Consider the following 24937-nt stretch of genomic DNA (forward strand, 5'->3'; position numbering starts at 1 on the left):
TACTTTGAAATTTTAAAAAAGTTATTTCATTAATGAAAATTAATATAATTAGTACCTCTATTGGTACATTTTTACATGACCTCAAGTTTTTTTTTTTTTTTAATTTTTTTTTAATATTGACTTCACAAGAGAATAAGAAAATGTCATTGCAATAAAAATACAATAAATTACAATTAAGACAATAAAAATAAAACTTTCTAGATATTTAAAGAACTTCTAATTTCGTCTGCAAATTGACATACAAATATTATGTCTCCTCACTTCCATCTCATTGTCATCACCTGCAACATGATTTCCATGTCGTGTTTATTGAGACAAAGATCCTTCCTCTTCATTAGGCACATAATTCGTAAATCTATCATAAGAGTCAAATGACATATCGCGGAACTCACTTCGCTGGATGAAATTATGAATTGCCATTATTGCACAAACAAGTTTGACTTGGGTTGACCACTTGTAGTTTAGTGGGATATCCTTTATCATCGGTCATCTTGCTTTCCAAACCCCAAACGTTCTTTCTATTACACTTCTAAGTGATGAATGTGCTTGGATGAATTTTTCTTGTGCATTTTGGAGGGTTTAACCATGCTCAAATTCAGCTAGATGGTATCTCTCTCCTTTGTAAAGTGTAAGATATCGTTTCATGTTTAGATACCCAGCATCCAACAAGTAAAACTCACCTATTTTAAAATTTCAAATATTAATAAAATAAAGTAAGCAATTATAAATGTAAAAATAAATATGAAGATATGAGTGTGGTGCATCTACTGTGGCAATCAAATAGAAAATAGCCGTGTATCCGAGTATCGTGTGCACTTCATTCCTATTCTAGTAAGCAAAATGTGAAACACGTATCAAAGTCACATGCAGTCATTATGTTTTGAGTCACATACCTTTTTTACCTATTTAACGAGATTGTTTACCTGGAGATATATATGCTTTGATGTATGTTCCATCAATTGCTCCAATACAATCCTATTACAAAATAGTGAATATAAATATTTTTAATCACAGAATATTAGAAATATCCTACCAACATTAATTATATGTAACACCCAAGTTCCATTTGTAGTTAGTTATTTACATTGAAATGAGGATAATATCTGCGGTTGCTTCGAATATATGGATGCACACCATTTCTCGGTTGAGGCTTTACCTAATCAATAGACATCATTGTAACAGCTTTTAACACATTCTTGAAGTATTTTGAAATCGTTTCACCAGAATGTTGAAATCTTTCTCGGACATTTCTGTTTCGAATGTCACCGCCAACAATACACAAAAATATTGCAACCTGCTCCTGAACCGAGACTTTTCGTCCAGTTTGAAGGCCATAGTTATTCTGTAACATGAGTTGTCCAAAGTTGACACAAGAAATACATGTCTTTGCGGACAAAGTAAAGATAATTTGCTATTTTTTGGGGATATAAAAAATGTCCAAAGTGACTTAATGATTAAACCTGTATTTGCACCTATTAATTTGACACCCATTAATTTGAATCTTTCACATACATGTATAAAAAAATTACAAATTAAAACCAGATTAATTAGACAGCTCTTTTAGTATGGATATGGTACATCCAAGATGGACTTCAAACTCGGACCATTGACAGGGCACAAGCACATGATTATAATAGTAATCACACAAAGGACATTAGCCAGTGTTGGTAACATAAAATTGTCATTCAACCCAGTTTAACCATTTGGGGTATCTACTGAAAACCAAAAAGAACAAGGAGTTGCTGCTGGAATCAGTATTTTCAGTAATTAGTCATATTCGGCTGAAAACCAAAGGCATAAAGTCATTTCATTATCTTGACAGTTCAGCAGGTAGAGGAAGGAAGCGGAGAGAGTCACATATTGTTTAACAAAATTTATTCAACCAAGGGCTGACAACAAAAGCATATAAACTTACAAATTAACCCCTTGATTTTGGAAAGTAAAACCAGACTTGTTTCATTAATATGATAGATATCATATTAAAAAAATTATAAACTATTCATTTATATAACATTTCTCTATATTAAGAAATGTGATGAATGTTTTACTCTATTTTTTATTTTTTATTTTTGACAGATAAGTTACAATGTGTGAATGTAGAATGTTGAGTTGTCTATATGTATAAATTGCATTAAATTAGATATCATAAATGGGCATAGCAGACAATACCACATTGACGTTGTAAAAGAATGCAAAAGCACTCCCTCAAGATATGAACAACCAGTTTAGTGGAACAGAAAGTCAAACAAAACAAACCCAATTAACATGTACTCATCAAATAACAAAACCTTACAATTCTTCAAATAACAAAAACTTAAAATTTCCTCATTTGGATCATCAGCCCTATACACAAAGAATTGGAAGTCAATACAAATAAAGCTACAACTTATCGCATGTTGTCTTGGTACTTAATTCATTACTATGGCTCATAACTTTCTCTGCCAACCACATCTAAACAAAGAGATATACAGACCTATAAACCTGTATCGTTGGATCATAAGCAGTAAATAAATTAAATTTTTAGAATTGAAGAAGAAATTAAATATCTTTCTCAATTTAGAAGAAATAAATCTTTCTTTTAGGATTCTGAGCATATCACTTGAGAACACAATAATATAGCCCCTAAGGTTGTTCATAAAACTAGAAGAAAGCATAGCAATAACTGAAAGAATAGCCAATGACAACAATTCAAGTGCTTTCCTTTTCCGGACAACCAACTCATGAAAGATATTAATGAAGCAAACATCTTTAACAAAGCTCTACTAATAGCATGAGTTTAATCTTTTTCATTAACATAGCACAATCCAAAGACAGGTTTCAAGAAGACAAAAAGGAAATGGAAAAGGAATAGGAATACAACCTACAAAAGGGAAAAGGACGAATCTACCTCAGAGAAAAGTAAATAAAACTGACTAAACTAGTGTTTTTGTTTACCAAACACAGGTTTCCTCTATTTATTCCTAGCAGACATGTCTGTGATCAATACGCATAAATGGGGAAAAATACGAAATCAATTTCAATTGATGTTTTTTTTGCTAAATGAAATCTTTAACTAAAACAAAAAATAGAAAAAGGGTGCCAAACTGAACCAAAAAAAAAAAAAGATTGAGAAGAGGGTATCAAACCATTCCACAGTAATCAGAGAGAGAAGGGAAAGAAGAGAGAGAGAGAGAGAGGGAGAGACCGAGAAAAGAGAGCGAGGTAACAACTCGCACACCATTTCACAGAGCAACCAAAAAAAAACCCCTAAATCGATATGTATATATATCTATATATAACATACAAAGGGCATGAAATCTTACCTTTTTTGTGCAGGTCAACCGAAACAAGGGGCCAAACTGCACGATTAGCTGCAATCTTGGAGATGTGGAGGAGTTTGTCGTCGGTCGCCAGAGAGGAGAGAAGCAGAGAGGAGAGTAGTGTGAGAGGAGAGGAGATTAGGGCAATGGGATATATCATGGCAATTTCGTAATTTTCTCAATTTTGGAGGGGCATTTAAGTCATTTTAACCCCCCCTTACCAGCTGCCTGCATAAGTCGAATTTGGTTAAGCATCCCCCGAGCTACTTTGGAAAATAAGCTGAAAATAGCTTCACTTAAGCTATTAGTTATTTTGATAAGCTGTGCCAAACACTCAAATAGCTTAAATAAGCTGTTTATAAGTTGTGCCAAACAGGCACTACAACTATCTGTAACTATACATACAATCATAGACCTATGAATCTAGTAACTATACACCAACATCCGTGTGCATATCTTCTTGCACCAAACAGCCCCAAAACAACTTAAATAAGCTTCGGAAGGAAAAAAAAAAACAAGATTACTGGGAAGCTAGGAGTGCTTTCAGTATTACCTTTTTCATTATCCACTTTTAGCTTGGGAAAAATTACACCATAAATAATTTCAAAAACACGCTAATGTTGGAGCATGAAGGACAAATGTCAACCAGATAGCTAGACTCAGACATGGCAGAACTAAAAGAAACTATCTGGAACTTTCATTCATCACCTCGAATAATGCTTTATGTAAACCTTACACAATGTCATAATACATTAAACAAAAATGCCACAATAATAATAATAATGATATACAACTAATTTAATCCAATCTTCCACCCTACAGAAAAATGTTGCCTTCCCAATTTAAGGGAAGAGAACCCATTTCGTGCATCATCCGAATTTCAATTGTGCTAATTCTAAATTACAAAACCAAGAAAAAGACATGGAAAAAGCGAACAAACTACATGTGTGTAAGCAATTTAGCAGACAACCTGGGAACCGCAATGAAATGTGCATGTGGCCAGATATCAAAATTTCAATTGTCCTAATTCTAAATTACAAAACCAAGAAAAGGACATGGAAAAAGCGAACAAATTACATGTGTGTAAGCAATTTAGCAGACAACCTGGGAACCGCAATGAAATGTGCACGTGGCCAGATATCAAAATTCAGCTGAGCCAGGAGTCCGAGGGAAAGGTATTGCATCTCTTATATTATCTATCCCAGTTGCAAATTGCACAAGCCTTTCAAAGCCTAGTCCGAATCCCGCATGAGGAACTAGCCAAAAAAAATAATAATAAAAAAAAATTTAATATGTACTAAGTTCTTGACAATTCAGAAAAATGATATATATATATATATATGTATTACACGAATGATTTTCACACAGAAAGCCTCATCGACCTCTGGTGTACCAAAACCTTAGGGTTTTGAGTCATTTGAAACCCTAAGCAGTGAATCAAAGGGTGGAATGTTGCCAAGATATTATTATATCTAAAGATTAGATATGTAAATTGCTATTTAAAACAAGATCACCTGAACCATAACGCCGCAGATCAAGATACCACCAATAGCTTTCCTTATTGAGCTTTAAGTTGTCCAAGCGATCTTCTAGATACTCAAGACGTTCTTCTCTTTGGCTTCCACCAATAAGTTCACCAACCTGACAAAAAAAAGAGCACCTTTCAAGAGAGAGAGGAGGGGGATTGGAAGAAAGCTTTAATTTCATTCCAATTACCCCAAAAGAACTGGGGCATAGTTCTCCTGAATATTTGAAGTTCTCACACACACCAAGATGCAATTTAAGTAACTGTCTTACTGAGCATGTAGGATAAGCAAGTTAGGTATCAGCTTACTATTACTTAATTATTAATTTTTTAGAAATTAAATATAGAAAGATAATAAGTAAGATTTTCATCACTTTTTTTACAACTTTTACACAAGTTCACCAAGGGCATGGCCGTAACTGTACAAGAGATGAGAAGGCAGAAAGAGTTTTTTCTGGCCTATTACTTTTTATTGGCAATTAAGTCAATTTTATCATAATAAAAGCAAAGGATAAAGATTATAGTGCTTAGTGTCACAGCCTTGGTTTTTCCAAGCCAATCGTGTGGCCTTAGATGCTTGTAGCACGCCTTGCTTGCACCTAAGTAAGCCTTCTTGGAAGAAAGCTAGGAGAGATTCACACACACAAGAGAAAGCTTAGAGAAAGTTGGTGAGAGAGCTCTTGGAGAATGCTTGCTTTGTATTGCTTTGGAATGCTTTCGGATTACTTGTGGATGGTTTAGGCAAATGAGGCCCTCCCCTTTTATAGGCTACAAAGAATATTCTAGAATTACAATGATAGAGAGTGTTCTAGACACTTCCTCCTACTTCATCTTATGAACTATTCTAGAATCATTCTAGAATGTACATATCTAGAAGGATCTACAAATATCTACAACTATGTAAAATTCTCTACAAGACTCTAGGGAGTTCTAGAAGCTTCTAGCAATCTCCACAACCTCCCAGAGCTTTCTAGCGAGGGACAACATCAAAATTTGTCAGTCTGTGACACTAGGTCTTTTTGTTTGTTAGTGTTGTCTATCGGAGCAAGAGGCATATGCCTTTGTTTTGTTGCTCCTAAGGACTATGCATTGAGCTTTGTATATATTTTCATTTTTTGGTATCACACCCCCCCCCCCCTCCCACCCAAGAAAAAAAAAGGATGCGTCATGTACACATTAGTAGAAAAGAAACATTTAACATGATTCTAAAACTGAGCAAGCATATACATAATTGGAAATATTAGGGGCATGGAAAGACCTAAATTGACATGAGATGCGATAGTAAAGAAGAAAATGGATTTATTTATTTTAACTGAGCATATAACCTTGAGCGGAATGGCAAAAAAGTGTTCGTGTAACTGATCCCACTTGACAAGTCGCAATAAAGATAAATCAAGCAACAAACACATACCCGAGGAACCAACATATCCATCGCTGCAACAGTCTTTCCATCATCATTTTGCCTCATATAGAATGCCTTTATCTCCTGAAAGTCGTAAATTAAGAGTCTTATAGTATCAGTTTCACTTTTCGTTTTCCATGTAAACTAAAGTAAGAAAAAAAACCATACCTTGGGGTAGTCTCTTAGTATTACAGGGCATCCACCAAAGGCCACTTCAGTAATATACCGTTCATGCTCACTTTGCAAATCACAACCCCATTTCACCTACGAAATGAAAAAACTGGTAAATGAACAAGTAGTGTATTATGCTCGATTGCATATTATTATTAAGTCTTTTACATAGTTGTCAAATTGGGATTCGAATAGTTAATTGAAATGGTCTTGCACCGAATCGCGAATTGAATAGTGAATAGTAAAGATTCGGTTACTTTTTCTAAATTACTTAGAAGAATATATATACACACTTAGATGTTAAATATAGCTTATGAATATGAAATATTTAAACTTAATAAAAATATTGTTATGAATGATGATCGCGTAATTTAATAAGTAAGAAGTTAACAGAGATTCCTATGTACCATCTTACTTTTTTTTCTTTTTTTTTTTCTGTTTTAGACATTTTTATCAATCATTCTTAATAAAGATAGTAACCAAATAGACAAACTATCAATTTTCAAAATAACAATAATTAACAACAATATTGATATTTGGACAATAAGCATATATACTTTTCCAAGTAATAGTGACCAAATAATAAAAAATAATTATTTATGATATTTTATTTTAAAATCTAAAACATTTTAAAAGGTATAATTGACCTCACCCTTGTAATATTCAACTATATTCAATTTAATAAAATAGCAATAAATAATTCTTGGTGTAAGTTACTTTAATCTTAAACATCTTTAGAAGATAATATTGTGATTTTTTAAGGCAAAAAAAAAAAATGAAAAGAAAGGTTAAAACATGAGGGATCTAACTAAATTTGATTGAATCTTATTAAAACTCCATGATCACTAAAATAATAACAAATCATGTATATATATTGGTTATTTTGGTATTAAACGATATTAAAAGTTGTATTATGTCCTTTTCACTAAACAAATTGGAGAAAAAAAAGGTCGAAAATATGTTGGACACAATAATTTTAAGAATTAAATGAATCGTAAAAAGTGAATCAAATCATGAATCGATTGTAAATCGTGCGATTCCCTAGAAATTCGCTTCCAAAATAGATTCACCCATTAATTCATATCAATTTTGCAAAAATTACGAATCGAATCACGAATCGTAAGATTCTAATATTATAATTATTTAATATCAACTTTATAGTAGCTCTGATTATTAGTGGATCAAATTGGTCATCACAACTTCAAAAGAATATGTAAAATACAATACCAATACCTCATTGAACTCACCAAAATACAAAAAGTTAGATACAAAGGTATGCAAAGGAATAAAGAGTACCGGGAATTCAAACTTCTTATTTGATCCAAGAAGAAGCTCAATTGCATCAGTGTAAGTCAACTGCACAAAGTTCTTCTCCACCACGTCCTGTCAAATTGATAAGGATAAAAGAACTCACAAATAAGAGATAAAAATAGAAAAAATCTATAACCCGAGAAGTACTTTATCAACATATTTGCATAGATAACAAAGTTATATTACCAGATAACCGGAAAGTGTTCTGGTTTTAAAAAAGTGTTGAAGAATAAGTTACGCTGTAAATTCATACACTCAGTCGGTTGATAATTCCTTTCTCAATCCAAGTATTGAAGAAATCCATATCCTCCTTGCAGTGTTCGAGGACGTGCTTTACCTTCCATGTATAAAAGTTATATGACTCCAATAGTCCAACTTTATAAGAAAATATAACACATGAAATGAGAAATCAATTCCAGAATATGGTACTATAATAAACAACAAAATAGATGTGAAAAAGTAACATACTACGTACTGGAGATAGGCACTTGCACAGGCCATGTCATCATTCAGGTCAGAAAATGCAAGTTCTGGTTCAATCATCTAAGGAAAAGGGAGAATATTTGTAAGATATGTCATTCAATAGTAAATCAACACATAGAACACGAATCGAAGATCAAACAATTTAAGCTAATAAGTACCCAAAATTCGGCCAAGTGTCTAGAAGTGTTAGAATTCTCAGCTCGAAATGTAGGACCAAATGTATACACCTGGAAATTAAATAATTATGTCAAACTTAAAATACACAAAGAATAAGAAAAATTCAAAATACCAAAGTTTTGCTCAACAGTTGCATAAAATTCAGGATAAGAATGAGATAAGAATGTTTACGTCAGAGAGAGCAGTAGCATATGTTTCAGCATTGAGTTGGCCAGAGACAGTTAAAAATGCTGGCTTCCCAAAAAAATCCTGGCACATGAAATAAGGAAAGGGATTCAGCATTAATAGTATTTCATAAATACAAACATGGCACTGACCTTCTAGAACTTGATTAAGAAGCTAATAAGCAATTTCCACACAAGAAGTATCACTGAAGAAGGATAATCCCAACACCACTCCTCAAAATATACATATCTACATACATATGAACAATGCGTCATATTCCTTTGAACACGACACGCTCATCCTCCACGAATGAATTACTAATTGGCAAATCCCAAATTTCCCCGTATTTCATTGCACAAGAAAAAAAATTCTCAAAAATATAGGTGGTACCATTTGATATAAGTGCTCCTAATAGCACCCCACTTTTTTTGTTGGATCCCCACCTCTTCATTATTTTTTATTGCAATATTAACCCATCATAAAATTCCAATTTTATCCCCATCCCTAACCTCCCAAACCCCAACCCTACCCCCACCCCACAGCTATAGCCACCCTCCCTTGCCCACCCCCAGCTCTGGCCACCCACATAGAATATCGACTGCACGTTCATAGCAATTGAGTAAATAAAATGAAGTTTGAATTGCCCCTCCATGTACAAAATTACTTTATAAATGGATGGTGTACTGTAAAAGGGATAATGTTTGTATTAATGTTAGATGCAAAAGTATTTAGAGAACAATATATGGTAGTTCGACCAACCAAGACCAACTAGCCAAAATAGACTAGTTACGGAAATGAATTTCAGAATTTCGAAGGTCGGGTACTTAAGATGGTCATGTACTTCAATCTACATAGAACCGGTGCACACTATTTTGGCTACAAGGTATAGGTGAATAGCTTGGATATGAATTTGACTTGCCTGCGACCAATCAATAAGACCATTTTCTGTTTTTGGAATGGCATTTGCCATAGAATCAGCGGGTTCTTGAGAGCTTGGAATCTGTAAAATCAACACAAAATAAAACTTTTAGAACAAACAAAAAATAAACAGGACAACTGGAACTGGAAGCAATTGTAGTGGACTTAAAATACAATTTATTTAATTTTATCAGCAATACCACTAATTATGTGGCTTCTCCTATGAAATTCAGATATTGCTCTCAACTCACTTATATTTCAGATCTATACACCATGCATTCCAAAGTTGAAACTAACTAGTAAATCAAAATAGGGCAAATTACCTACACGCCCTTGAGGTTTAGCTAAATTACAGATTCCTCCCTGAGGTTTCAAAAATTACATCCAGCCCCCCGAGGTTTATATTCACATAACAATTTAACCCCTGCCGTTAACTAAACGTTAAGAATGGTTAGCTAACATCACCAAAATATAAATTGATGAACGATATTGCCCCTGATACCTTTCCAAAGCACCAAACAACCTAATTTAACTTGAAATCCTTTTGATAAATCAACAAAATTTACAAAAGAATTACGTTAGATGGGGGAAAAAAAAATTAAGTTTTTGGAACCATGTTTGGTTTGTTGTTTAGAAAAAAAAAAATTTAAAAATAAAAACTAATTTAATAAAAATAAATATGAAAAAATATATTTAATTTGTAAAAATTATTTCCAACCATTCAAAAGATAAAATTATATAAAAATAACATTTATTTTTTATTTTTTAACCAAATTAATTTTTAATTTTTTTAAAAATAAACTTCTAAAAATCAAACCAAATATATCCTAAGAATCTTTTGATAAGTCATTTTTTGTGCTGGTAACTTATTTAATTATTTGTTAATTTTATGATATTTTCACCATCTGACACTACAACGTATAAGAGTTTTAGAGACCAATTTTTTTTATCTTTAAATGTGAAAATTTTGTTGCAAAGGACATTTAAGGACTAATTTCTATCGTCATAAGGACAGTCGCTAAAAGGTCGCCTTGAAAAGCCAAAAACAAGGCTTTCAGCGATGAAATTTTGAAAATGTCACTAATAAATAGACTTTTAGAGACAAAATAATTTAGTACCAAAATGGTTTATTTTTTGAGACGCAAAAATTTGGTACAAAAAAGATAATAATTAATCACTAATGTTCAATTTTCGTTGCTAAAAATATAATGTCACTTTTCGGAACAAAAATATTTGGTCCCTTAAAAATAATTTTGTCTCTAAATTTTGACCTCTAAAACCTTAATTTTTTGTACTATAATAAGTGTTTTTCCATTTAAATTTTGCATTTCATAACTTATTTAAAAATGATAATTTAGCTAAACCTCAGGAGGAATCTGTAATTTAGCTAAACCTCAAAGGGGTGTCGGTAATTTGCCCTTATTTGTCAAAGGGCATTTTAGTCAATTTATGATCTCCATTAACGGCATTAATTGTGGAGGGGCGGAATGTAATTTTTGAAACCTCATAGGGAATCTGTAATTTAACTAAATCTCAAGGGAGTGCAGGTAATTTGCCCATCAAAATAAACAAGTAACTATACTTGAGAAGAAACAAAAATATTGCATTTTGACGAAGAAAAAATGGAAACAACATCCACTCCAATCTCAAACATAGATGCGGAAAAAGTACCCTTGCTAATGGGATATCAACTCAGAAGTGTCTACAGATACATTTTCAATTTAATCCATAACATATCAAATGTGAACAGCAACTTAATTCAGTACTATATATAAACCAATCCACACAATGATGCAAGTTTAACTAATTCCAATCTCAAACTTTGAAACAAAGATCATGTTGCATATTTAGCAACAAAAAATACAAGAAAGAAAAAAAAGAAACCCCCAAAAGAAAAAAAGAAAAAAGAAAACACAAGCTATGAGGATATCTCCTCCAATAAAAGCCAAAGAAGATGCAATAGTAAAACAAGAGGCGGTTGGAAAAAGCAAAATGCATAGAATCACTTAACAGAAGAAAATGTAAATGAAACAATGCAGCCATGCAGAGTGCAAATCTCGTTGTTGAATAATCAAGCATCAAATATTAGTTTGAAATTATCCACCAAGTGAAGCAAGACAGAGCATACCAGAGTAGTAACACAAAACTGTTCACCAGCTCCTTCACAATCTGAACCAGTAATGATAGGACTAGATATCCAAACAAAGCCATTTTCTTGAAAAAATTTATGTGTAGCATAGGCCAAAGCATTCCTCACCCTTGCAACCTAAAATCAGCTCACACCACAAACATAACTAGATTATAGACCCAAAGAAGATACCTGATGTTAGAAGCCACTACATCTACACCAATGTAAGAAAGCATAACCATATCAAAACAGTCAACCTTTAGATAGTAAAACAGAATACGCAGACAACAAGCGGAATCAGAATGACTCATCCAAATAAACATGATTTGAAGGCATAACACATCTGAATTATTGGCAAGCTTGTATGTTAAGAACACCTCTTAGGCTAAATGGCTATGAAGTATAAAGTAAATACAGCAATTTTTCATACAAAAGTGGGAGCCAACTGAACCTGACACCCAAGTTAATGTGACAGCCTGAAGTTTGTTCTTCACAAGGATATCCACAAAGAACATATCTTTACCAAATGGCAGCTACTACTCCAAAGCTTAGACACAAAGACAAGATGCAGTAATGTGATGTAGACAAGTTAACAAGACAAAATTTTCAAAACATCATCATTTTTGGATGGGGAAGGACAGAGAATGAAATTGAAGAAAATTTAACCTCACTAAATTTCAATTTGTAGAAATATTGTCCAGTTATAGATGTCCCTTATTGTGATTTTATGATGTTATACTCCAACTCTATACTGAAAATCCAAGATCTCAATCCTAAGGCGTGTAAGCGTGAATCGTGATACTCCATGTTGACTTTTTGACTTGATATTTTCTCTGCAGATACTTTTGGGGCCGAATTGTTAAGATTGGAGTGGACTCAAAGCTCAAGCATGAAATTTGATTTTGCATGAGGCATTGATCTAATTATACCTATGGTTGGTGTATGTATTCATATTTTCTCTACATCACAAACATGACCTAGGTTTATAGGAATCTATATATAAAAAATTAAATTCTGTTGCGCCTGCACTGTTGATCCCCAACAATAAATTCCTTGGTACTTATATCCAATGTACCCTTTTTTTCTGTTAGTATATTATACAAAATTTATGTTAGTTCCACTTCAAACCAAAACAATCTTTTCAAAGCAATTCAAAAATTTATTTGATGCAGATGAGGTAGGAAAAAAAAAATTAAAAAAATTAAAAAAATAAAAAAGCCAAAAAAAAGGGAGACTATTTCTTAAGACAAAATACAATGTGTATACCCTGCAAAATGAAACCTCTTGAACAAAGATTTTTGTGCACAAAAATATGAAAGAAAAGAAGACTTGTGTGAACTTAACTGACCAAATATCTACAAGAATAGTAACAAAATGAAAATAGATGCCATCTTAACTAAACAAGAAGTGAATCATACCGCACCAAAAGTGTTTGTTCTAGGACGAAGATGAGCCTTGGTTCTCAAAAATTCTCTGCTGACCCTTTTCTTTTGGATGGGAAAGGAAGGGTCACTCCTTCCAATCTACAAAAAGAATGAGTGATCACTAGCAGCAAAAAATATGCAATATACAAGTGGGACATAAAAATGAATAGAAAATATTTAAGTCCTAATGTGCCCATCAAAAAATAGAAGTAATGTTCCCAAGATTTTCCTTTCCCAATTTTCTTTCTATTAAGGAGATATGCACCATCTCTACTTTTTGTATTTGCTTTATTATAGCTGAAATTTCACATAATATCCTATCTCATCATCTGGAAAAAAAAAAGAAGGGAAGATTATGATCACAATTGTCAAAATGCCCCCCACAACCCTATGCGACAAACTTGGCCTATTTGCCAAGTACTTACCTGGTAGCCAGATGCTGCCAAGTAATCACCTAGACAAATGACATAAAATAGAAAATGCTCAATCATCCTTCCAGCCATCTACGTCATACACATTTTCATGTTTTAGACTTTCTCCAAAAACAGGGAAATGATGTAAAAATTATATATATATATATATTAACAATTCAAAGCACAATCATAAATTAATTAAGTTCTCAAATTAACATTTAGCTTGAAATAAAATTCACATCAAGCAACAGAATATACTCTTTACTTCTATTAACTCATAAGCCTTACTGACTGTTTTTTTTTTAACTCATTATTCAAGGGTGAAGTGCTACAAGAAACCATAAGCAATAACATCCAATACTGAGAATCTTGTTTAAAGTGAATCTGGCAATATGTAATAAATAGCCATAGAACTGCAAAAAATTGTATTCTGGAATGGATTAGCTTCCTAATACATGCATACAAATACACACATATATATGTACAGGGGAAAAAAAGTTAAGTATATTAAGAACTATAGCATAAAAGAAACAAAAAGAAATGAATACCGTCGATGACATTAAATTCTATCAACTAGGGGTAAATAACATATGGAAATGTTCATGCATTATTTATAATATAAAATACAAAAGATAACAAAAGGACAAAAGGGGAAAAAGTTTCAATATTTCCAATAAGTGGGAAAAATGTTTCTAATTTACATGCTTGTAGCCATAGCAACCTTAAAGCAGGTGCTTACATGGAACGGAACTTTGCAGAGTTGCAACAACCACAAAATCTAAGGGGACTTATAAAAAATGCAACAAAATGCCATCACAACAATTGTCTATATAACAATAGGTGTAAGAAACCCTTTACCATTAGGAGTTTCTCAAGCTTCAACTCTACTTTCTGCTTTGATCCTTGACTGGCTACTACAATCCCTTGCACCCATATCGATGCACCAGTAGTGATCAAGCCACTTTCCACCTATTAATAACTTCTAGAGGTTAAAATAACAAAATCACAGATTTATTTACCATTAAAGCCAAGAAATATCAGTAACCATAATGCAGTGTAAAATATTTTTGTAATGTCACTAAGAAAAGAAAAAGTGTGCAAATCATATAGAATTGACTAATAAATTGTTCAAAACACTCCTCAGACAAGTCAATAGGTAACTTCACACTAAATACTAGAAGCACATCTAAGGATACTCGTGCCAGCATATTGCTAATGCAAGAAGGTACAACTCTTTGCAATATTATTATCCATATTTCAAAATTTGTAACTCTAAGATTGTGTTTATCTGAGTTTATAAAAATAATTACTGTTTTGAGACTTATGGAAATGAGGAATCATAGTTGAGAACTCCTTTGGTTCAATGTGTTTTCAAAAAATTGGGCTAAAACGAACCATTTTTCACAAAACACCATAGCGTTGTTCATGTTCTCTTCTTTTTGTTTTCTACAAATTACTAAAATGACCAAAAACACTATATGCTCTAAAAATTTCAAATTAAAAAAAAAAAAATATTGTTTCTAAGAACTATTCCCTTAAAACTATGCCAAAGAGGCCCTAAACATTTCAGCCATTGTCAAAAGACCTGTTTCGTAAACTGAATTAGCCTATCAAACCAACACTTGTCGCATCCCTCTAGAGGCCCAAGAAAGCGATAGAAATATAAATTTAGAACACTAGAACTTCTGTAGTCAAGTTTTAGTTTGAGCCAAGATTTTCATTCCGCTTCCTTGAATGTAGTATGCTATAGGTTTGGCTTTAATCATTCTTAACAAGTCTCATTGAGATATGGGACGACAAGTACCCAATAAATTTTACACTTTCGAGTCAAAATATTGTCCTATATCACACCTAAACAAACCAAAACAAAAGCACATAACCTGACATCAAATTAACCAAAGATATATATGGTTGAAAACCCTCTGTTTGATTTGAACTTACAAGCCCACACAATTGCGCTAAAAATTAGAATTTCCAAATTTTAAAAAATAAACAAGTAAATAAAATAGATATATACAAATTGTGCTGCTCGATATGATACCTGATCATAGCCTTCAGCATCTGAATTCATCACACATTGCATGTTTGAAAGGCACGAACCATCATTAACCTATGTACCCACAAAATCATACAATTCTCCAAATAATTACCAACCAAACCGAAACTTTCAAGACACACTAACCCAAATCCCAAATACAAATCCCAACTTCATCAATAAGTATACCTCAATGAAAGTGACACTGCTCTGCACTCGAAGAGTCCGAACCCAACCTTTGACAACCAAAGTCTGACCTAGTCGATCCAAACCCTCGTCAGGCCCTCCCTTTACATCAACAATCCTCAATTTTTTGCGAAACTCACCGACTTCATCGCCGGAAGATAGAGCTCCAGCGACAATGGTGCAGAAGCTCCGACGATTGGATGCTGGAATTGTGGAAGAAAAGGATGAAGGAATGGAGTAAAGAATGAATTTTGAGGGGAAAAGTGGGGGGTTGGAAGTGAGGGTTGTGAGTTTGGAGGTGGGGATAATGGACTTAGGGTTTGGTTTGCGGTAGAGGGAGAGGAATCGGACGGTGGAGAAGGGTTTGAGGCGGGGAGAGAAGACGGGTGATAGAGCAGCCGCCATTGATTCCAAGCTGCTCTGCTTTGTTGTGTGCTGCTGATCGTGGCCTCTTCCCGTGGATCAGTTTTTTATCCGAATTTGGCGTAGCATTGCGTATTTGGGTAACGGGTGGATAGTCGCCCGCCCGGCACTGAAGTTTCCGGGGTACGGGCCGGGTTGTGCCGTTTTGGCACATGGGTTAGTAAGGGCTTGTTTGGCATTACCACGTTATCTTATTTGGGTTATAATCGTTTTATTTCAATCTCAATCTATATTTACATTTTTTGATAAAAAATTAAAAAATATACTAATTAAGCCTCGTTTGGGGACTGGCTATTTTAGTCAAAAAGTCAAAAAGCCAACTAAAACTAGTCGCATCACCTCTCTACTTTTCTGCACATCTTTTCGTAAAAAGTCAAAAAGTTACTAAAATAACCTATTCCCAAACGAGGACTTAGTACTTTTCAAACGATCCTTTAAGTGTTGCTTCTTCCTAAATAAAATTTCATTTATTTGGGTGAAAAATATCTTTTATAAATTTTATTTCTTAGAAAATATTTTTTTATATTTGGTGGTGATAGTGGTGGGATGAAGGCAGTAGTGGCGATCTGTTGATGGCCATAGTGATGATAGAGATTAGAGTGGCGGTGGTAATATAATAGTATTGGTAAGATTTTAGTTCATAAATTTTTTTTTTTCATTTTAAAATTAAAAAAATATTTTTTATTCAAATAGACTTCTTTTCCATTGATTATGAAAAATGTTTTTCATTATAACAAAATTTTCTACCCAAATAAACAAAGCAAAAGTAAAAATTATAAACACTTGTTTTGCAATTTCTCAATGATCCTCTTTTTTCCATCTTAGATATTGCATAAAAAAATCAGATTTATTAGATAGTTGTATTAAATTTTTACGTCTGTGCTTAAATTGTGAAATAGACTATCTATTTTGCTCAAATACATATAAAGAAATGATTTATACACAATAACTTAAAAAATAAATTCTCAACAATTTATACACAATAACGATTTATACATATAATGAAATGATTTATACACTTGCACTGGCCTTGTTTGGTTTGTTTTTCAGAAAAAATTTTAGAAAAAATTCTCTACAAACAAATTTTCAAGAATAATCAAACCAAATAAATTTTTTCAAAAAAAATCTCAAAATCTTGTTTAGTTATCTATTTTCTAAAATCACTCTCTTTTTCTCATACGCATCAAATCAATCACTTTTTTTAAAACTTTCTCCCAAAATAATTTTTCAAAACCATTTCCGAAAAAAGACAAACCAAATAAATTTTTGTACTTTTTATCTCAAAAACTACTCTACAAACACAAATCAAACACAATTAAGATAATTAGTAAAACCCATGATGAGCAATGAGTGGGCTCAATACAGTCCTTCGGTACGAGCCCATGGACCGGCCCACTTACAATGGGCTAGTGCAAGTGTATGTATCGGCACAACTTCTGCCCATACAGCATGATCGAAAAGTACATCATATTTTCTTCCCTAAATCATGCTTTGTCTAGGGCGAATAGGAGGGAAAAAATGGAGGCTTCAGTTGAATTCTTCACAAGCATAACTAGATCCAATCACAATCACAACAACAACAGTACCCGGAGCTTATCAAAATCAAATCTATTACATTAAAAATCCAAAGTTACAACAGTTTCTCCATCCAATGTTTCCAAAATGATGAAATCTCATACCAGGACACATCCAATTATACAATGGGATTCTGTCCAAAAAATGTATTATACATATAACAGCACGAAAACCAGCAACCAAGAGCAGCCCAGATTAACAAAGAATTCCGGTTTCCTTCTCATTTTCTATCCCCATCATAAATAAGCAGCTTTAAGAAGCTCCTGAGATTTGTCCAAAGAATCCCATTTACCCAATCATTCGAATCACGATGAGCTGTGCCTCGTATCCTAGTACAACTTGAACTCAGGAGGTGATGTAGATTCTCCCAATCTCGGCAAGAAAGCTTCCCTTTCAAGTGAAACTTGAAGGCACGACATGATCTTAACCAACGAACCCCAAAGCACCGGTGCACAACAAAAGGCGTACCCAAAAACAGACAGAGCTCTCACAATACCATTTGGGTACCAAGGGTATGCCATGACCAAAAGTGTCCCTAAAATCCCGAGCCATGGCACTAAGACGGGCAGAATTGGGAGGAGAAAGGCGTTAACTGCTATGGAAGAGAGTGAAAATGCCCCTAGCAAGTACAGGCTCCAGCCGAGTAGAGGATGGACCGTGCAAGGAATGAGGAAGAAGGGGATTATGTAGGCTGCAAGAATGGACCATAAGGCTACTAATTTGAGGCTGGCTTGTATTAAGGAGGTACTCTTGTCTGCTCGGCGATAGCATAGTTTAGAGAGGTTGGGTCGGGCAAGACGTGTCACTGCCATTATACCAAGGTAAAATATTGACTGGATGAAGACAACAGGCATCTCTGCACTGTACCTGTTGAATTACAAAGCATGAATTGTTAAGATAAATGACTGAAGACAAAAATTACACTACGAAAATAGTTGGATTAGAAGTTAGAAAAGTACTGTAAATAGCATGAATTGGTCACACCATCTTCAGGATTGATGACAAGTAAAATTCTTACAAATTATATGTATGTTGTTTAATTAATTTATAGCCAAGACATGAGAATGGATTTTGGATTTACCCAAGAGTTTGACGGCGTTGCTCATGCCATTGGATACCCAGTGGCAGGACAGGCCATGCCCACCAATACCATGGTTTCAGCCACGATGCACCCGGAAAAGTAATCACGCTGTTAGGCCCACACGGTACATGCCACTTAAGTCTAAGATCTGGAACCAACAAACATCCAAGACAGTTGAAACAAAAAATGGAAATTTTTACAAATATGAAGTTGGACTTTATATAGAAGGGTTGGAAAAGAGTGAAAATCTGAAAGAAAGTTCTGTTACTCACAATAGTAGGAGGCATCCATTTGATATCCCAAAGGAAGTCTGTATGTTCCTTCAAGCTTGGAACCATTGAGGGGTGGATGGAACATTGGCTGATCAAGCAAATCTGGGAAGTAACTTCCCATAAAACCCTGGTCTGCACCATCCCGGTTCTTTCTCCCAATCTCCACCTCATGAAGCAAGTCCCTGAACACGTCCAGTGATGGCTGCAAGTTCATTGGGATAATACTTTTTAGTATTGAAGCTTCTCCCTCGATCCTTATTACCTCAACGTATTATTCTATTTCAAGACAACAAATTTTTATTTTTGCCAATAAAAAATAAAGTCCGTGTATCCATCTGATATACCAATGAAAAATCTCAACTTCTGTCAAACATGTGGCAGTATAATATTTGTTTTTTCGGAAAATCAATTCAGCAGTAAAATTTTGTTAATGTAACAAAGGATACATTCCAATAAATTTCAAGCTAGAATAATGTCTATTTGGCTTAAACAACAAATGTTTCAATTAGGTTTCTAGTGTGCTTATAACTTATAGTAACAAGCTTGTTTGGTGAGCCTAGAAAGCTAGAATGAAACTTGCATTACATGCCTTCATAAAGAAACTATGAACGGGCCCATTATTCAGTGTGCATTCATCTCTCTTTTTCACCTTCTCTAGTATATATATACATATATGCTAGAAGACTACACATGCGATGTGCATGCGGAAATGATGGTTGTAACCGTCATCTGGGAGAAAAAAGTATGAATGTAGATGAAAAAAAAAAAACAAACTTGAAATAAAATTTGAAATCAGAAGGCTGGACAGTTGCATAGGAGTAATTTGGGTATGAAAAAAAGCGTGGCATTGCTTCAAAATATGTTCTAAGTAGTGTACTTTATACATTAAAAAAGATATATATTTTCCATATTGAAACATCAAAAACAATGCCATAAGAAATTGCACTAGCGACCCCAAATGTAGAATTTATATGCATAGAAAGTGAAATTTGAGTAGTTGTCATCCTTCATGGAAATCACTTTAAGGAAATCTTCAACAAAAAAGTGTGTGAGGTAGATTTTACCTGTAATACAAAGAGGCCAGTATGGAATATGCAGGGATTGATGAAAACTGCGCAAAACTGGCCACATTGGAACAACTCATCTGTTTTTTGGAGGAAGAGGTTGTCAGCATCAAGCATAACTACCCTGTCATAGTCAACCAGGTTCCACGCATAGAGTTTGTTCAGAGTTAATTTAAATCTCTTGGTAAAATAGGTTTGGTTCCGGTATGGATTATCCACATTTTCCACTGTTACCACCTTTGCCCCATCTTCCTGTTCCCTGACCCATGAAGTGCAATTGTTCAATCAATTTGTGTTGATATTGAGTGAAAAACAAACTGAAACACACATGTTTCCTAAAATTACGTTGTCAAGATGTTTTCAGATCAGTTATATATCTTGCATTAGTTGTGTTTGGAATTTCATAACTAGTGAAAAAAAGAATGACGAAATCATCATAATTGGATCATGATTCAGATTGAGCAAGGGGTGTTCCACATTGTGAAGTGTGTATGCACTTGCGTGTGTATCAGTGTAAAATAGGAGCATAAATTGTTTTGGTGAGGGTAATCACAGGTTGGTCATCCTGAAACCAATTTTCATACCAATTTAACATTAACCTTACAGACTAGTTTAAGCATATATGAGTAACATGTGTAGGGTCAGTGCCACTCTGGAAGAGAGTGGCAATCAAAGAAGTTTGTCATTTTTGGGAAAGTGTGTGATAAAAGTAGAACAACAAACATTCCTATCCAACATTCAACTTTCTTGCATCTACTACCTTTCAAAGTTCTAAACCTTCCCCTCCCCACACTTGCTAACTCAAATGGCAGCTCCTAACCTTCCCTCAGAAGTTCTTAAAATTATCAAAAAGAAAATGAGACTGAAAAAAGAAAGAAAACACACACACCCCCATTCAAGGGTGCCTTTGAAGCACCAACTGGTCTAGATAACTCTTTGATGTAAACATATAACAGTTAAATCTTAACCATACACTAATTTTCTGGGTATTTTTTTGCACATGAATTATGTGAAAAATCTGCATTTATCGATACAACTAGGGCCTTCAGGACCACTGCAAGGGAAAGGGATAGCAACACAACACGTAGTAATTATTGGAAAAATAAAAAATTAAATAAAATTAGGCACAAATATGGAGTTGTACTTGTGTATATGCCTTATTCAAGACTAGATATTCCCCGCGTGAAAAGTACAGCTGTAACGATGGCGCCCTGTAAAAATCAAGTGCCTAATGGGAATATTCTGTATCAAAATTTTGTGGGTTAATTTTATCCCAAGTGCAAATACAATTTGGGTGTGGTTCAAGGGTCAATTAATTAGAGAAAAGGAAAGATCAAGGCATGTTTGTTTTCTTGGGGGGGGGGGGGGGGGGGGAATTATTTCTGAAAGTATTTTAATGAAAAAAATTCTAAAGCTTGCCTATTTTTTTGGAAAACACTAAAAAGTTTTTTTTTTTAATAGTAAAAAAAAAAGAAAAAAAGAAAAAAAAGAGGTTATATGCCTTGTGCTTTGTTAATTTTTTAAAAATAAATTATTTGAAATATGTTTTCTTTTTTTGAATAAACTATTTCTAAAAGTCTTAAAGTTTGTCTTTGTCGAGATTAATTGTTTTCTACTGAACTATCCACTTTTTCCAAGTGGAGAGACGCCAAACTAATGGTGTGTTTGGTTGGAGGATTTTGGGAGGAATTTGGAAAGGGAAAGGGAAAGGGAAAGGGAAAAGGTGTGTGAAACTATGTAAAATTTAGGCATGTTTTATTCATATTTCACCTACCTTTTTCATTTCCCTTTCCAAATCCCTACTCAAATTCCTCAACCAAACACAACATAAAGGTAGAGCCGAAGACATGAATTTATTGGTCATGGCCTTGAAAGATTGGTTGTTTTTAGCCTCATTCTTTTATCTCCCATGGTATAAGAACAAGTCAAGGCAGAAGCAGACTGTATATGGTAATTTTTTCAAAAAGAAAAAAAAAATAAAAAATAAAAAAATATTTGGCTGCATTCTAATCTTTATATTAATAGGCTATGTCTAATTAGAAATAAATTTTTGTAGAAAGTGAAAGTGAAAGAAAATAATAAAAATATATATATTCTTGCAAGCATTTTGATTAAGATGAAATTTGGTAAGAAAAAAAATAGAAAAAATTAAGGTAGGGTTTGGTTTTCAAAACTTAACTATATTTTTAAATCACATGTTAACCAAACATATTTTAAAATACAATTTAAAATTACTTTCAAAACACATCTCTTCTCTTTATTATTATTATTATTAATTAATCAATCAATCACTTTTTCTGTCACATCTCTCTTCTCACATTCTCTCACATTCTATACATCAATCAATCAAAAAATAAATTAAAAAAATTATAAATTATCCCAAAATTATTTTCAGAACTCATAACTAAACAAATTTTCTCTTTTCAAAGCATGATTCAAAAACTCAAAACACAATTCCACACTCAAATTATAATTCTAAAACTCATGACTCGTTTGAGAACAAGCTATTTTAGTAACTTTTTTGTTTTTTATGAAAGAATATGTAAAAAAATAAAAAGAGTGATGTAAAAACTTATAGTGATTTTTTAATTTTTTTACTATAACACTTAGTCGGACCCTAAAAGTTTAGTTATAAATAATCTACACATTAAGATTTTCTTGTGTTTTTTGAAAAAAATTAAAAATTAATTACAATACTATCAATTGTATAAGAAAATTAATTTTATTATATTTTTCACCACTTTCAAACTAAACAAGCTCATAAAAATTAATTTTTTTCTCTTTTCCTCACTTTTTACCAATTTCATCCGCAACAAAGCTACGGACCCCAAAAAACATAATCCCACAACTCTCACTCACCTGTTATTAATCCAAAAAAAAAAAAAAAGACAAAAAAACAAAAACGCATAATTAATGCACATTATTTTAGAGGTCATAGGAGTCCCAATTTTGGGCTCCAAGCATTTTTGTTTCATCCAAACAAACTGAGACTTTCCAAACCCAAAAAAGCAAACCTTTGGCCCCTTTCTTTTGGATACATGGGCTCCACATCTATGGTGGCCCAAATATTTAATTTAATCCAGCCTAAGACAAGGTGGTCTTAACTCTATCAATGAACAGTAAATTTCAATAACAAAAAAAACAAAAATATTATGTAAATTTTACACTATAAAAATCAAATTCAGACCATACACTATTTTTAAAATGAAATTTTTAAAGTATACTAATCACAGCAATATAAATCTTGGGTTTCTAAACTTTTTCCACATACTTTGAATAGTTTTCCAGCTTCAGACCACATAAGCTGATTTTAAAAATCACAGTCACTGTTCTTTATTTTCCACTCTGCCTAAGACGACTAAATACTTAAGCTTGATAATTAATTGATATATATAAGAAAAAAAATTTATATATTAAAGAATTAGTCAGAGCAAAATCCAACACCACTCTTTTCAAAAAAATCACAATCATGTTCTTTCGGATGTTCCTTATATCACCATAAATGAAATAAACAAATAAATAAATAACTTAATATCAAATATTTTATATGTATCAAAATGGTTGAACAAACAAAATAAAAATAAAAATTGATAATAACAAGAATATATAAATATATTTATATACATCTATAGAGTATGAGGGGTTTTTTTTTTTATTGAGAAAAAAAATCTTCATTTTGTAAAATTAATAAAAAAAAAATCAAAACAATCAGGGTATCACAAAATTTAAAAAGGAGAAGAATCAAGTATTGGAAGCTATAAACTCCAAAATTTTGATAGGACATAATTTTTTCGGATTGAGCACCTACCTTTGTTTGGGACCAATCACAACAAAACCAATTTGTGCATAAAAAATTATAGAAAAAGACATCCAAAAAAAAGATGCAAGGAAGGCTTACTGAAGTGCGCCATGGTTCAAAGCGCACTTTAGTGGCGAAGAATGAGAGAAAGGGGGTACTTACAGAGCTTGGACCCAACGGAGAGGGACATCGACGGAGGCAATGACAACGAGATCGGCGTCGACGCGGAGTTTGACCAGAGATCTAATCATGACTCGTATCGCAACGTAGAACTCGTAGTCCCTCGGTGTTCCCATGTACATCATCGTCGCGTACGCGTTTCTGTGTTGGCTTCTATACGCCGTCGTTTGTTCTACCGTTACTGTCAAAAACACCATCACCACCAAACTCGCCAAAATCCCCAACCTCTTCCCCATCGAACAGTCAAAATCACAGTCACCAAATCAAAATTTCAACTCCGTATCTATTCTCCAAGCTTTTCTATGGCGTTCTAAGCTTTCTCTAGTATTTCCAACTCATTCCGTCGACTTCGCCACCGCGGAGTATGTCTTCGCCGGCCAAACTTCACCGGAAATCAGAACCTGCCGGAGCTCACTTTCCGACGATTCCGGCGACCAGTCTGGAATGGATCGAATCAACAGATTGTGTCTCCATTTTATATAGATACAAGCATGAGAGAGAGAGAGAGAGAGATTAGAGAGGTGCGTTGTTTGTGAGGGTACAGATTATCGGAGGGAGGTACCTATCAGGAGTTTGGAATTTTTAAAAGATTATTTATAGGCAACGTTATAAATTATTGAAAAATATCATATTAATTTTTTAAATTACAAAAAATATACAGATAAATTTTTTAAATTATTAATGTATTTTATTTTGATCCCTTGCATTATAGGGCATATTTGATTGGATGGATTAGAACATAGGATTAGGATTATTAATTCGTGGGCTTAATAACATTTTGGTTTAGGATTATTAATCCAATGGATAATTAATCCAACAAATTTATACAATTATTAGTAATGAGGTAGGGGTAGAATTATTAATCCAATGGATAATTTATCTAATTGGATAGTGAATACCATATTA

General features: G+C 33.3%; 2 protein-coding genes across 8 annotated transcripts; both read right to left on the minus strand.

The window, feature by feature from the left end:
- Positions 1 to 133: 133 nt before the first annotated feature.
- On the minus strand, positions 134 to 16325 carry NS1 (Class II aminoacyl-tRNA and biotin synthetases superfamily protein). 7 transcript variants are annotated; one of them, XR_014348898.1, is made up of 19 exons: positions 15641 to 16108; positions 15458 to 15526; positions 14275 to 14385; positions 12998 to 13102; positions 11580 to 11717; positions 9453 to 9533; positions 8540 to 8617; positions 8350 to 8418; positions 8177 to 8251; positions 7962 to 8045; positions 7694 to 7780; positions 6395 to 6490; positions 6236 to 6310; positions 4814 to 4940; positions 4404 to 4555; positions 3303 to 3527; positions 1157 to 1342; positions 924 to 975; positions 134 to 680 (listed from the first exon to the last, which is right to left on the minus strand). XR_014348898.1 is itself a non-coding variant. In XM_028236559.2 (15 exons), the coding sequence occupies exons 1-15, from the start codon at positions 16040 to 16042 to the stop codon at positions 4440 to 4442; spliced, it is 1713 nt and encodes a 570-aa protein (XP_028092360.1). In that variant the 5' UTR covers positions 16043 to 16325; the 3' UTR covers positions 3975 to 4439. The 7 variants fall into 7 exon arrangements, 1 of the variants encoding a protein (XP_028092360.1); XR_014348901.1 differs by having other exon boundaries at positions 894 to 975; XR_014348900.1 differs by having other exon boundaries at positions 1085 to 1342.
- A 1328-nt stretch (positions 16326 to 17653) lies between these two features.
- Positions 17654 to 24629, minus strand: LOC114292577 (putative glucuronosyltransferase PGSIP8). The gene is made up of 5 exons (XM_028236562.2): positions 24014 to 24629; positions 20053 to 20311; positions 18989 to 19190; positions 18717 to 18864; positions 17654 to 18502 (listed from the first exon to the last, which is right to left on the minus strand). The coding sequence occupies exons 1-5, from the start codon at positions 24265 to 24267 to the stop codon at positions 17965 to 17967; spliced, it is 1401 nt and encodes a 466-aa protein (XP_028092363.2). The 5' UTR covers positions 24268 to 24629; the 3' UTR covers positions 17654 to 17964.
- Between the last annotated feature and the right edge of the window lie 308 nt (positions 24630 to 24937).

The sequence above is a fragment of the Camellia sinensis genome, chromosome 13, assembly GCF_055761805.1.
Source record: "Camellia sinensis isolate YWXY chromosome 13, ASM5576180v1, whole genome shotgun sequence".
NCBI lineage: Eukaryota > Viridiplantae > Streptophyta > Magnoliopsida > Ericales > Theaceae > Camellia > Camellia sinensis.

What these genes read in the sequence shown, in the direction of transcription:
- NS1 (XM_028236559.2), bottom strand. Translation starts at nt 16,042, where the DNA reads ATGGCGGCTGCTCTATCACCCGTCTTCTCTCCCCGCCTCAAACCCTTC. An exon ending in GCAGTGTCACTTTCATTGAG is followed by an intron (nt 15,527 to 15,640) that starts GTATACTTATTG and finishes GTGGGTACATAG; the next exon opens with GTTAATGATGGTTCGTGCCT. An exon ending in TGGATATGTTGGTTCCTCGG is followed by an intron (nt 4,941 to 6,235) that starts GTATGTGTTTGT and finishes TTTTTTTGTCAG; the next exon opens with GTTGGTGAACTTATTGGTGG.
- LOC114292577 (XM_028236562.2), bottom strand. Translation starts at nt 24,267, where the DNA reads ATGGGGAAGAGGTTGGGGATTTTGGCGAGTTTGGTGGTGATGGTGTTT. An exon ending in CTCCGTTGGGTCCAAGCTCT is followed by an intron (nt 20,312 to 24,013) that starts GTAAGTACCCCC and finishes TTCATGGGTCAG; the next exon opens with GGAACAGGAAGATGGGGCAA. An exon ending in AATGGATGCCTCCTACTATT is followed by an intron (nt 18,865 to 18,988) that starts GTGAGTAACAGA and finishes TGTTGGTTCCAG; the next exon opens with ATCTTAGACTTAAGTGGCAT.